The 14,944-nt window shown below is 40.0% G+C and overlaps 1 protein-coding gene across 2 annotated transcripts in view; it reads left to right on the top strand.

Moving 5' to 3' along the window:
- ube2j1 (ubiquitin-conjugating enzyme E2, J1) overlaps positions 1-14,944 on the top strand; it is a 92,253-nt gene that overhangs the window by 18,122 nt on the left and 59,187 nt on the right. The window contains exon 2 of one of the 2 annotated variants that reach the window (XM_041805869.1): positions 2,849-2,912. The exons of the other annotated variant lie outside the window; for it this stretch is intronic. Within the exon in view, the coding sequence (XP_041661803.1) occupies positions 2,864-2,912 (49 nt within the window). The 5' untranslated portion in view covers positions 2,849-2,863. The remainder of the gene's footprint in view (positions 1-2,848; positions 2,913-14,944) is intronic. 2 annotated transcript variants of the gene reach the window in all.

The raw sequence follows: 14,944 nt of genomic DNA, 5'->3' as shown, positions 1-14,944 counted from the left end.
TATTTTAGCTATGTGCTTTCTGGAAAGTCAAAGCATGCTGCTTGACTAACCCAGGGAGCTTCTTTTGAGCAGAGCCTTCTCAGCTAAATAAAACTGTTTATCCATTTTGCAAAAAAATGTTGAATGTATGACGAGAGGGTTCCTGGCTGAATGAATGATTTTTTTTTTCACTTTTTGGTCCCCAAGAGATGGGAGAACAAGTCTGTGCAAAAAAGTCTTAGCTATGTTTGTTGAAAAATAAGAGTCTTTGAGTTTTAATTTCCATTTTGTTTTTCTTTTGTCTTAATAGTCCCATAACTTTATAAAAATTAAGTGCAACTGCAGCCCAGGTTGTCTTTAAAAATAAAAGGATGATTAGAGATTGACTGTACACCACAGGGTTGATGTTTTATAAGCTTTTAAGACTTAAATTCAGGGGAGACAAAATGGTTATAATTGTTTAGGGCTCAGATTTGAAATTGCTATGAGAGCCATTGCTATTAAAACAATACAACATCTTGAGACACATCTAAACTGAGCTTTACAGTAATGCGGTGGTACAACAACAACAAAAAAAACCCTGCTAGAGCTACTCTAATAGTAAAAATCAGGGTTGATGATGTTTAAAATAATTTAGGAAATCAATCAGACACAACAGATAAACATTTGTTACTGATACTGATGAAAGCCACATGATTTTCCAGTTGCAGATGTTTATCATCAGGGGAGATAATGGCTGATAGCAATGTTAAACCAATACATCTGTGCTTCCATTAAAAAAAACATGTTTTAGAGATGTGATAAAAGTCACTTGAAATCTTTGAATCTTGCAGAAATCAGTGTCTATTCAAATTTCAGAATTTGTCACATTTCACCCTCCAGAACTTAAAAAAGAGGAAATTAGCTTCTGATAAACTCTAACATCAGATTTCTACTTGAAGAACATGACTTGATTTTTCTCAATAGATCTGATTTACTTACTAACTTGCTGTGTTTACAACCAGACTGCTGTGTAAGTGTAAGTTTTGTGGGTGTGATTTTATTATAATAGGAGGAATCAATCCTAATGTGCCCTGCAGTGCCGTGCTGTCATCCATATATCTGGAGAATTTCTCTGCTATAGTTTGCACGCTCCAGGACTTGTTTTCAACCCCTAAGGCTAAGTTTAACACTTGTCACGGATGGTCAGATTTCACTCTCAGAGATTTGATCCATACATCAGGACGTCTCTTTCATGACCCGAGGAGACCCGGCTAACTGTGAGCTGCCACGGGCTCTGCCATCAAAGCTAGAACTGGTCTCAGGAGATACTGGTGGGTGAGGTACTGAAGGGCTCATCTCTCATCCTGAAGTGCCTGTCCAGCCCTGATAGCTCGATCACACATCTGAGCACTCCTGATTTCACTGGCGGGGGCACTGATGGGTCCCCAGAGGCCAAAAATCATGACTAAGTAGTGGCCAGGGAGACAGAGAGGATGTTTTAAACTAATTGCTTTTGGATACAGCTCTCTCAATCTTTTTGATATTTTCAGCCCACCTCAAAGTGTGGCCTTTCTTTTTATCTTATTTATGGCACCTGGGTTTATTGGACTGGACCATGAGAGAGAGTTAGATGAAGAGAAAATATCACTCTTGTTTAAGGAATAGGAGATACAGTCTGATGAAATAGATGGAGGTGCCATGAAAACATTCTTTACTCTGGTAGAAGTATGTGCACTTGTGATAAAACATGGGTGAAAGCAGACATTGAGCTGTTATGTGATCGGTGCAGCGACAAATGGGTCATTCAAACCTCAGATACCAAAATGAGTGCACTTAGTACCTGCGTTCACATTTTGCATCAACAATACATCCTCACTGATGACCTGGAACTCACTTATCCACCTCTTATGCAAATAACAGCCTGTACATTATTCAGGCTCACCGGGGTTCATCTCTATTATGTGGTTTGTTTTTAGTAAGAATATGAACCACCCTCGATCTGACCTAACTGCAGGGAGCACTGCAAGTTTTCGGATTAAAGCGACAACCAAAGCCAGTCAAACATGTGTTACAGAGCACAGGCATATTTGATGGAGGTGCATGCAGGACAAGGGGATTGACAAGTGCCTCTCCATATAGATCACTTGCAGTTGAGATTCTGATGCAGGAATGTCAGATGGGGGACAGGGAGTGAAGATGACCTGTTAGGAATCAATCAGTATAGAGGACCGTTAGGTAAAGCTCTACATGGACCTGCATGCTGCAGTCTTCATTAGAGCATTTGGAGGAAAGACTTTCCATTCATTCCATAAATAATGATAAATTGTTGTAAAGTCTAACATGAAAGACTAAAATATCTTAGCACTGACTAGAGACAAAAAGTGGTATAAAAAGAGGAAAAATCATAAAGGAACATGAAGAAGGGGATGTTTTTACTCCTCTGTCTTCCGCGCAGCACGTCCTGCTTACAAAACTTTAACAATCTAGATATTGGCCTGATTATCCCCAAAAAGCAGATAAATGTGAAAAGAGAAATAGAAATACTGTTTTGAAAAGGCTCTCCATTTTCCAGCTGTGCTCCTAAGCAGCATGCGTGGTCTGTATGAGAGATGACATGAAAATTAAAGGGTCCAGGAGCTAAATTTGTCCGTGGAATATTAATAACTCCCAGCAGACATCTTTGTTATAACAAGACTCATCTGCCAAAGCATTTTTGTGTTTATATGTTCTTGGAAATTTTGCTGCTATGATGTTGATGACAAGTGATTATCGTGTTGATTGATGAAAGAGTAATTTCCAAGAGTAATAGCATGACTTTATCAAACAAAATGTTTTTAGCTTTGAAAAACAGATTAATATTTGCCTTTTCACATTTCTCTGCTTGCAGCACCCTACTAGCTGAATGGCAGGCAGCTACATCAGAAGGTTTATCTTGAGCGGCAACAGCTCAGGTCAGACTGCTGCGACTGTTTCCACCACTTTTTAAAACCGCCTTGTTGTTTTTTAAATCACTGTCAATTTTGGCAGCTATAATTTTAGTCTTAGTTTTAGTCTTTAAAGGAAATGCATTTTAGTTTTAGTCACATTTTAGTCATTTCTGTCCTTTTTTAGTTTTAGTCTAGTTTTTGTTGACACCAAAACCTGCATTTCAAGCAGTATCAGACATATTTCCAATACTGGTATCAAAGTTGGATCAACCCTACACACACGGCTGAACATGATTCTGTAATTATCGCATGAACTCCTCGTTCTCGAGCAGTGCAATGCCTTGAAAACACAGTAGGTGGGTGTTAATGCACAGTGGGGAACGCAGTCAGACTGCAGCACAGCCATGATGAACCGCAGACGGACCCAGTGGAAGTCTGGGGTTACGGGCACCTGGCGACATTTCCTGGGCCTGATGTAGTTCATTGCATACTGGGTGCTAAGGACCCAGTGATTAGTCCTGATGCTGGGGTGACTGTGTGCATCAAGGATGGGTCAGCTGGGAGGATACCTGGAGAGATGGGGCATGGGCCTGGCACAGGCCTGGATGACGGCCATCAGGAGGTCACAGCAGTACAGGATCATGGTTGACGTGGAAAAGCCCTGAACTGGCATTTGCTCGTGATACCATGTTTATTATTATGACAGCATTTTAATGTACCATAGCCTAAGAAGCTGTGCTGCTAACAGGCTGCTGAAGCACCACAGCTGATGTCACATTGTTTTGTTTCAGTGCAGTTTGTCTTTAAATTAACATTCTCCCTCCTTATAATGAGAGAGAATAGAAACTCACGGGGTTGTAGAGCCTTTAGTGTGAATTAACTGTTGCTTTTTAGACTGTGGTTGACTGTAACTGTTGTTTAACGGTCACTGAAAGTAATATTTTTAACTAATTGATTGGTAGGTGTTGGTGTAACTTTAATAGACCAGATTTTCTTTGGTGTCTACAGCCCTAATAGATACTTGTGATAAAAGGTGGAAGAGAAAGGGAGAAAGCTGTCTGAAAAATATATCCAGGTAAAGTCTTGAGTTCAATAACAAAGTCCTTTTAACCTCTCACCTCTGAAAACAAATAATATTTGAAGGAGGATGCTGCTAATAAAACCACTCTGGAGTGTGCTGGTCCTTCTCCTCACAACTGTAATTTCTACCTTAATGTGTCTTCTGCTGCAGTGAGAAACCAGCCCAGCTCTGCCAGCGTGCCGTGTACCAAAGCCTGCTGGGTAATTGTTGAGGAGACCACTACTCCCTGAGCTGTCAGCACAACTCAGGCCACACATCAGGCTTGTTGTCGCTTTTAGCAGCAGGCATGAACCATACCCTGAAGTTGTACTAACTGTGTACAGTACACACAGAGCTGTATAGTTACCCTGAGCCATTCACGGCCTGAACTATATGTTCCCATACAGCCCACACAAGGCTGAGTACGACAGAAATGTAGTGAAATGTTCATGGACGAAACATTTTTATCACATGAAGACTACTTCAAAGAGTAGCGATTTAATAATACATAATTAACGAGGTCTTAACAACATGTGGGAGGAGAGAGTTTTAGCTGGAAACTGATTCTGAGGGATATAATGACAACTGTCGGTGGTGAAGGCACTCATCTGAAGCTAATTTCCTTTAATTTCCTGAGATGTGGGGCTATTATGCTCTCTGCGTGCCAGTCTCAGTGCTATTCAGAGGGAAAAAGCGGACCGATTTGAGAGAATTAAAGGAAAATTTCAACCGTATTTTATGGGTTGATCTGCCAATAAGTGCAAAAAGTGGGAAATTATTACAAGTGGACAATCTGAACCTGATGACCCTTATTTTTATAGACTTACTCTGCCCCAGATGTTGAAATTACATCACAGCCATTGTAGTCCATTCCCCTCCCACAAGAATCTGTGTGTTATTCTAAAATTGTGTACAGTTTTAACTTTAGTTTGTAACAATAGCCAATCAAGACGCTTAAGTGGATTTAATTTGATTGGAACAAATTCTTGTTACTGATAGTGTGGGTGCAGAGCTAGCAAAACTGTCCAGCTGGTCACTAACCTTAACTTCCTATGCTGTGTCCAGTGTGCTGTGATCAAACCTCATTCATGTATCTAAAGGCCTTTACAATGATCTGTCTCCATACACCTGAATGTGAATTATTGAGCTGTTTGTTTTTACTTCTTCTAGCCTGTAAACCTCTGACATATCTAATGAAACCGGCCACCTGCTGCTCTGATTAATTGTCATGTAGCAAATGCACAGTGAGACTGATAACTCATAATCACATGCAGAGCTCATTCAAACAGCACAAACACAACCTGCATTTCAAAAATGTACTTTAAAAACGTAGTCACCTCACTTTTTATTGCTTAGCCTTTTTATTCATTTGACTTTGATTTACACTATATGGACAAAAGTATTCAGCCACCTGACCATAACACCAACAGGGACAGTAATGACATTGTATTAAAAAACTCTTTCTTTGATACGGAGTCAGCCCCCCTTTGCAGCTGTAACAGCCTCCACTCTCATTGGAAGGTTTCCCACATAATTTTTTGTAGATGATACTCAAATGTATCTCAACCATCTGATCCATCAAACATTGTTTCCCTTAAAAGTTGTACTGCTGCACTTAAAGATTGTATGGCTGAAAACTTTCTCCAGCTAAACACATCAAAAACAGAGGTTCTTATTTTAGGCCCTGAGCAGGCATTTAATGAAATCTGTCCTACTCTTGGAGAACTTGCTGATAATCTGGTACCTGTAGTCAAGAGCCTTGGTGTTATTTTATATGGTAACCTCAGTCTGGAGCCTCATGTGAAAATGCTTCCTCATTCAGGATTTTATCAACTCAGAACTATTTCCAGAATTTTCTTTTATCTCTTTTAATGGTTTGGAAAAAGTTATTCATGCTTTTATCACATCTCTGTTGGATTATTGAGAAGCCCTTTTTAGTTAACCTTGCAAAGCAGATGGATACGCCCGTTTCCGTGTTTCCAGGGAACCCTTGTTGCAAAGCTCCCATCTGAACCGTTTGGGCCCAGTTAGAAAGTGGTAGGACCAATCAGCAATGAGGGGCAGTACTTTTGGGCGCTGCAGAGTCATGACGTAAGCAAGCAGCAACAAGAGGTTGGTGCAATTATGGCGGGAGAGCTTAGTGTGGATGCTGCTAAAACGCCAGTTTCATCAGAACCTGACGTCATTTCTTCGTTAAAAGAAGAACAAAGAACAGCAGTGAGTTGTTTTCTTTTCAAAAATGACGAAGTGGAGTGCTTACATGTCTATAGTCGCCATGGTTCGCAGTTTTCTATCGCAGTGGTTCTCAACCTTGGGGTCATGACTCCCTTGGGGGTCGTGAGACACTGAGAGGGGGTCACCAGATAGTTAATAATAGTTTTGAAATTACACTGGTGCCACTTTACACCAATTTTACCAAATTTTAACTGTTTTTCATCACTTAAAACACCAATTTTGCCAATTTTAGCACATTTTTGCCACTTAAAACCCATTTTTGTCAAATTTAAACAGCTTCCATCACTTTTTTGTGCCTGTTTTTGCCACTTCTAAACCAATTTTTGCCACTTTCTTGCTATTGTTGCCTTTGTTGACCCGTTATTGCTTCTATCAACCACCTATTACACTTCTTTTTACCCATTTTCACCACATTTTTGCAAGTTTATGTCAATTTTTCATCTCATTCCACCTAATTTCCACCATTTTTTGCACTTTAGAGTAGGGCTGGGTATTGCTAAGAACTTCATGGTTCAATTCGATTTTGATTCTTTAGGTTGCGATTCAATTCGATATCGATTCGATATTGATTTAAATGCTTTGATGTTGATTCAGTAAGAAGTAGAAATACACAAATGACCAGTTGAAAATTTTTTGATAATTATTTTCATGCCCATGTGAACATATGTGGTAGGCCACCTCACATTTTTTAGCAATAAACCATTTGAAAATAAAAATTTGCACAATAACTTATTTGTGCATAAAGAGTACAAAAGTAAAAAACATGCCAGTTCTGTATAAACAATGAAAAAGTAAAGTGCATGTAAACTTTAATATTTCTTTCCTCTTGGAAATTGTGATAAACCTCACATAACATGGTTATGGTTGGTTATTGTTTGGTCGAGTGTGGCCTCTGTCCATACAACATGAATCACAGGCACAGTGACCGCCACTGGCCAGGAGGTGAATCGATTCAGAGGATTTGCTGAATCGATATTGAATTGAGGGGTGAAATATTGCGATGTATCGATTAATCAATATTTTTACCCACCCCTACTTTAGAGCCATTTCAGCCACTTTTTAATCCCTTTATCACTTTTAACTCATTAACGTTCTTTAAAAATCCATTTTCACCACCTTTTCCACCATTTTTTTGCCATTATTAAACAATTATAGCTATTTTAAACTCATTTTAATTATGTTTTTGACAAAAATTATTTTCATATTAAGAAGGCTATTTACTACACAAATGAATAAAGAAAGAAATTTGTTTATTTAATAGGAGTGGTTATTATTCAAGTCAAATATAAAATATATGGTTTTCACAGTTTAACTTCACAATGGACCATGGTTTTGCTGACCTCCATGGGCCCCCAGTTTGGCTGGGCCCCAGAAACCTTCCCCTTTATCCCTCCTTATGGACGGCCTTGTCTGCACACGGCTATTTGTGAATGTTCATGGCTGTTCAAGCACCTTCAGATGCTGCGGGGGTCCCCCGGTCTCTGGCACCTTTAGAGTTTACTCCTCGGTAGTGGCACACCTCGGTAGTGGCTTCGTCACATGTTTTGTTGCTCTGATTGGCCCGTAAAGATGTGACAGACAGAACGTTCATCCAATCACCTTTCAAGTTTTTTTTCAAAGGCTCTGCCCTTTTCCAAACGCTGTCTACAAATCCATCTGGCGTGTCAGGTTAGAGAAAAACGAGCTTTGTTAAAACATAAAAAACAGTATGGAGCGCTTAGGGCTTCCATGCAACATAGACCTTGTTCCACCTTTTTGGTCCAGGCACACATTTGTGTCTTTTTTAACTATCCGACACTTGGCATTGGACTTGGTGATGCGAGACTTGCATGCAGCTAGTCAACCATGAATACCCGTTCCATGAAGCGCCACACAGTTTTTGTGCTGACATTAGTGCCAGTGGATGTTCAGAACTCCTTAGCTGTGGATCAGCAGAGCGACTTTTACACACCATGCACCTTAGCGGTCCTTGACCCCTCCCTGGGATTTTATGTGGTCTTCTGCTTCATAGCCGAGTTGCTGTTGATCCTGAACACTTTGAATATTTAATAATATCACACACAGTTGACTGTGGGATGAAATTTCACAAACCTGTCCACTGAGCCGTCTGTGATTTTTCTAAGTGAAATGAAACATTCAGGAGCAGTGGTGGACTTATTTGACATCACAGTGGCTGCAGAAAGACGCAGCAGAGGTGTTAGTCAGAGTGTCCTGGAAGGACAATAAAGCAACTATTATCATCTAAATCTGATATGTTTTGTTCTTGGTTAAAAATAAGCAAAGTCAGTTTGCAAACTGTGAAGTTCTGTTGTTGTCGTAATCTATATGCTAAATGCTGCAGATTCCCCCCAGCTTTCTTTGTGCAGCTGAAGCCCTTCATTAAGACGAGGCTTTTTATCTGCAGGAAAATCTGCAGATTGATCTAGTGTGGTTAGCATTAGTAATACCACCAACAAACTTCAATCAGCAGAGAACATTGAGTAAACATGGAAATCTTGTCATTCAGTCGAGGATTTAACTCCATGAATAAATTCTGGAATTGAAATGTAAAACATGAAGGAGCCTGATGATAAAAGACGAGAACGAAGACATCACCATGCACACACACACACACACACTTATTAGACATCCACTGCTCTCTATGCAACACGTGTCCCCTGGTCTGTTCTCCTTCTCCATCATGTTTTTGTGTTGACAGCAAAGGCACAACAGACATGAGCCCAAGCATACAAAGTGGTATTTTCAAAGTTTCCCTCCTGGGTCCAAAGTGGTGGAGTGACATTTTCCTCTCTGGTCCCGTCAGGGTGCGGCTCTGCAGCTCCTGTCGAAGGTTAAAATCTCTTTAAGCAGTTCCTCATGTCACCCTCTCCCCGCTGATTCCTCCCTCCTCTCTCTTTTTTATTCTAATTGCTGTCAAAAGTTTTCTCCTCTGCTCCTCCACTCTCCTCGGTTATTATTTCTTTTCCTAGAGACACTCTTCTCTATCCCACATAAGATATAATTTAGGGACACACTGGCTCTGATTCTCCCTCACTCTAAGGATGATACAGTTTGTTTGTGCCAAACATTTACTGTGTCTGGCACCTTCAGGTTTCCTGCACACACATGTCTTCCTGGCTTATTTTCCTACCTTTTAGAGGATTTTATTTGAATTTAAATCTGAGGAAAATCACCACATAAAGAGTGGGGTTTAAGCAGGACAATCAAAATGAAGGGCCTTTATAAGTGCCCATTTTTGTATGAAAAGTTTTCGGATTGGGACACAAGATTGCCTCTGACAGCAGCCATGAAATGGCCTTTAATGACTGCAGTGTAATCACAGGGGACAAAAGCCTAGCTGCATATAACAAAACATGTTTTTCTCTGCAGGAAGGCTCAGATTGCCAGTCCACATGTTGCTACAGAGAGGGTCTGCTGTCATTCTGCTTTATGTATTCTCACCTTTTTCGTGTTTACAGTACCTTGAAAAAGTATTTATCTCCTCCTGAATTCTTTTTTCTTTTTTTGCATAATCATCGCATTAAAATGTTTCAGATTGTCAAACTGATTTTAATATCAAATACACAATGCAGTTTTTAAATGATGATTTCATTAATTAAAGGGGAGCCAAACCAACCTGGCCTCTGCAAAAAAAACAAAAACAAAGTAATTGCCCCCTCCTTTTTAAATCAGGAATTGACTGGGATTAACTACATTTTTGGAAAGCTGAGTTCGGTTTCAGTAGCTACATGCAATCCTAAATACTGCCAGACCTTTTGAATCCCTCAAATAGAACCTGTCTGACAAAATAGAGTGGGCTGAAAGAGCTCAAAAAGCCACACATCATGGCGCTTTCTAAAGAAATTCAAGAATAGATGAGAAACAAATCACTGACATCTATCAGTCTGGAGAGGGTTATAAAGCCATCTCTAAGGCTTTGGGACTGCAGCAAACCATGACACCTCTGGCATCAAGCAGCATTTATGACAACCCATGTCAAAAAGAGTAAAACTTTGTTCAGCATCCATCTATTCTATAACAGCATAAAAGTCTGTTAGTGGGGGCAGCAAAAGCTTTAGGATAAAAAGGAGGAGGCTGGGGTGGTGGAGGTGAAGCTTTGCCTGCAGCAGTGTGGTGTGATTGACATTGATGAAGGAGGGATCAATGGGAAGAAGTCAAATTTAAATGAACCTCCTTGCTGTGAGAATGAGCTGTGATCAGCTATGAGAGCTGGAGGACAATTAAAATCAGTCTGCTGCTTTATGACAATTTCCTGCAAGAGCTCAAGCAATGCCTCATTAGATAATGGCTGTTCAGGACTTTTTTGTTGCTTTGGCATCAAACAGTCATCATAATCATTTGATTCTTAATCATTATGAAAATTATCCTTAAATCAAATAAAATAATTCCAACCTAAATTCCAAAAAAGTTGGGGTGCTGTGCAAAATGTAAATAAAAACAATGCAATATTTTTCAAATCTCATAAACCCATATTTTATACACAGTACAACTTAAAATTTTTGATGTTGAAACTGACACATTTTACCATTTCGTTGAAAATATAAGCTCATTTTGAATTTGATGGCAGCAGCACATTTCAGAAAGTAGGGATGGGGGAACAAAAGGCTGGAAAAGTAAGTGGAACTAATGAAAAACAGCTGGATGAGCATTTTGCAACTAATTAGGTTAACTAACAAAAGGTCAGTAACATGGCTGGGTACAAAATGACCATTCTAGAGAGGCAGAGTTCCAAACTGTGTGAAAACTATGGAACAATTTCAGAAAAATGTTCCTGAATGTAAAATTTCAAAGATTTTGAACATCCCACACCCTACAATACATAATATCATCAAAGGATTTAGAGAATCTGGAGTAATCTCTATGCACAACTAGGGATGGCACGATTACCCATTTTCACGATTAATTGCGGTATTAAACTTTACGATTAGTTAATCGTAATGTTTCCTAAATACCGTCAATTTCCAGAAAATATTATGCCGGGAACCATGGTGGTATGCCAGTGCAACTCGCCTGGAATGAAAACAAAGTTACACAACAATACACAATAATACTTCAGCACCTGTGGGATAATCACACGGCGTTGTACGCCAGAGTAAAGGTAAATAGTAACTGGGTTAAGTCATGTCAATGTTAGGGATGACGATCAAAACCCGCGTCCATAAGGACCCGGTTCTGTGTTTTTGAAATACCCAAAATCAATAACTTTTTAGCTTATCGATACTGCTATCGCGTCCCATAGGCTCTGTGACGTAACGTCATTTTAAGATAAGACTGGTGTTAAAACATACACCAGTTCTTTCAAGGGGAACATAAACTGGAAGTGTCATGCATCACATCAAACAAGAATGTACCTTAAACTGTCGGCTTGAGGAAAAAAGACGCTGCCCCTGGGTCGCATGCTATCATATCCAGTGCTGGTTCCCTCACTTCAGCTGCTTCAGGACAGTTTTCTTCTTCAGCTGCTCAGATAAACGCTGATAAATGCTCCAAAACTTTGAGACAGTCCTGTTTGTTAACAATATTAATCCCGTGTAGAAATCTGCGTTGGAATGGGCAGAATTGAAGTTAATTAGCAAACTTTAAGAGCTGAAGACGGAAAATATGATGCGTTCAGGTAACCTCAGTATATTAGACAACTGTATTATATATGTTATGATATGTTCAAATGCCACATAAAAATGGGAAAATTTAGTTTTTGACGAGAAATTTCAATAAATACAGTTGTGAATATGAAGAATGTGTTTATATTTGAGGGATTTAAAATAGATGTGATGGACTGAATTATAGCTTTTTAACTCAAACACTACTCAGTTAAGACCACTGGAGTGGTCTATCCAAATGGGATTATCATCATTTTTCTTGTAATTATTGGTTACTTTACATTGTTGATATATTATTTTGATGGAAATAAATTAAAATACAAGACCTACAAGGAGTGTTCATGTTATTTTACATGTTCATGGTAGTGTGAAATTAATTAATGCAAAAACAATTTTGATAATCATAAAATCGCAATTATTTCTCTGACAATAATCGCACCAAGAAAATCTGTAATCGTGACATCCCTATGCACAGCAGACAAGGCCAGAGGTCAGTATTGGATGCTCATGATTTTCAGGTTTTCAGGGGTCATTGCATTAAAAACAGGCATGATTCTGTACTGGAAATCACTTCATGGGCGCAGGAACACTTCTGGTAATCATTGTCTTTTAACACAGTCCACTGTGGCATCCACAAGGTCAAGTTAAAGCTGTACCATGCAAAGAAGAAGCTATATGTGCCTTCTATGGACCAAAGCTCATTTAGAATGGACTGACACAAAATGGAAAACTGTTCTGTGGTTCTGTGAAAAGTAGATTGAGGTTTTAGAGCAGTGTTCCTCAACCCTGCTCAACCAAAGAGCAAAATACCTTTGCAAGAGCCAAGGTCAAAGTGGTGAAAGGTCGTAAAATTGGCTTAAAGTGGCAATAAAAATAAGTAAAAGTTGCAAAGGTGGCAAAAAGTGACTAAAAATGGACCAAAACTGGCAAAAAGGGGGAAAATGTGTCATTCAGTGGCAAAAGGCAGCTTAAATGGGCAGGAAGTGGAAAAAAGCAGCAAAAAGGGGATCAAATTGCAATTAGAAAAAAGCAGGATTAAAGTGGCAAAAAAGTTTTAAAAATGTGGAATGGAATGTGGCTCAAGAGCCACACGTTGAGTATTACTGTTTTAGCATCATATGCTCCCATCTCTTTTAATGCTAAACCACATACTGCATCCATCACAGCAGCATGGCTTCACAGGAAAAGAGTCTGGGTCCTGAACCGTCCTTCCTGCAGTCCAGACCTTTTACCAGTAGAAAACACATAGAGTATCCAAAAAGTGTCCCTACTTTTTTCAGATGTTTTTCATCCATCAAATTCAAAAGGAGCTAATATTATCCATGCAATGGTAAAATGTCCCAGTTTCAACATCTGATATGTTGTTTTATTGTAAATAAAATATCAGTTTATGAGATGTGAAAATCATTGCATCCTGATTTTATTTGCATTTACACAGTGCCCCAACTTTTTTGGATGTATAGGTGTAACAAAACTTTCTTCCCCTATAAAACCTGCTATACTTCCAGCCCTTCCTATCCTTTTTAAAGCGATGATTCAGAGTCAACAGTAGAACTTTTTATTTCTCTGTCTGCTACTAAAAGCTGAACTCTGGAGTCAGAAAAGAAAGTAAACAAAGTTTTATTTCCCACATTTAAGGGGTCAGTCTCTCTGTGGCAGTAGTTTCAGAGTTTTCTGTGCAGACAAGAAACGCTCCCAGGAACATCTGCTGCTTTTAACCCTTGTGTCATGACCCAGCCTCCAACACTCTCCAGCCTGATGGGTTAATCCAAACACACTCATCAATCAGGAGACGGCGGTTACACAAGTCCAGCAGACAATGATGATGATAGTGGTGAAGTTTACTCATCGCCCTGGCAGCAAAGGACACAAACATGCTTCCTGATGTGCCGATGACTACCAGGCTGCAGGAGGAGAGCCAGCCAAAGGCAAACCCCGGGGTTAAATGTCCCATCATGCTTCAACACAAGGTCATGAGTCACAGCAGCAGGTACTGATGTCACAGTGTCAGCCTCGTGTTAACAGAGTGCTCATTGCACGCTCACAGGAAGCTTCAGCTTCAAACAGCAAGGTCAGATTGAGAGCTTTTCCCCTAGCAGAGCCTGAACTATCATCTACCAAGCTGCTACTCGAGGAATCAGGGCGGCCTGGAAATTGGAAAGTAATTGTGAAAAGGAAAGCGGAACTAAGAGGCATTCATGGAGGCAAGAATTGGTTCAGAAACCAATTGAGGGCAAAGAGAGCTAGAAATGGAGAGTGTGAAATGAAACAGAGGAAGAAGATGAAGGACAGAAACGGTGTTGAGAGGTGGGAGGGCAAATAACAGTGATGAAGGCAAGCAGGGAGGAAGAGCAGGCTGCGGGGGGGGGGGGTGTGACGCCACAGCAGTCATGAGGGCACGTGTTGTGTGCGATTCCGCCCGAGGAAAGACAGCGAAGATGCAAACAAACTACTGTAATCCACAGTGGAAGCACACACAGAGTACGAGAGAAGAATCTGTGCTTGTGCGTTTTTTACACCAGAGTGCAGAAGGTCACGCAGCGAACCAACAGTTTACTACAGACGAGGGGGCAGATGGGAATCTGATCCATGTGAGGAGAAATTCAGCTACTGCCTACAGGAGCATCTTGGCCCCAAACTGATAAAAAATACACTGAACATGTTTTGGCAGGTTTTCATGTCAGGAGACTATTTCCCAGGATGATAAACTCCGAAATGTTTTCCAAGTTTCTTTTTTATAGGAAAGGAGCCAAGAGAAAAACTCTGCTCACTTCTGACAGCTGATATAGATGTTTATTTCACAGAAAAATAAGTACATGTTCAAGATATGAGCAGAGTTATATCTATATCAATCAGTGTTGGTGCTTTTTTAATGTTGGATCCATGTACTGTTATTACTAAAATATGATCGCTAGCTAACGCCCAGTTCAGACCAAAGATTCCAGATGTGATGGGATAAGCGTGCCATGCACTACACCATAATTGTGCTGATTGTTGGACTGAATCTCTCCTTAAACCAAAGTCCTCAAAGGCCTGATTATCGGATGGTTCTTAAGATTATCTTGCCAGATTAGCCTGTGGCCTACGGTGTGTTAAGAGTGAATTTTTCCCTCACCAACCTGATCAGAGGCACTCTAACTCGAGATCCTAAATATTAAACA

This window comes from Cheilinus undulatus, linkage group 14 (genome assembly GCF_018320785.1).
Source record: "Cheilinus undulatus linkage group 14, ASM1832078v1, whole genome shotgun sequence".
NCBI lineage: Eukaryota > Metazoa > Chordata > Actinopteri > Labriformes > Labridae > Cheilinus > Cheilinus undulatus.
Note: the sequence above shows the minus strand (reverse complement) of the source record. Positions and strands in the feature narration are given on the sequence as shown.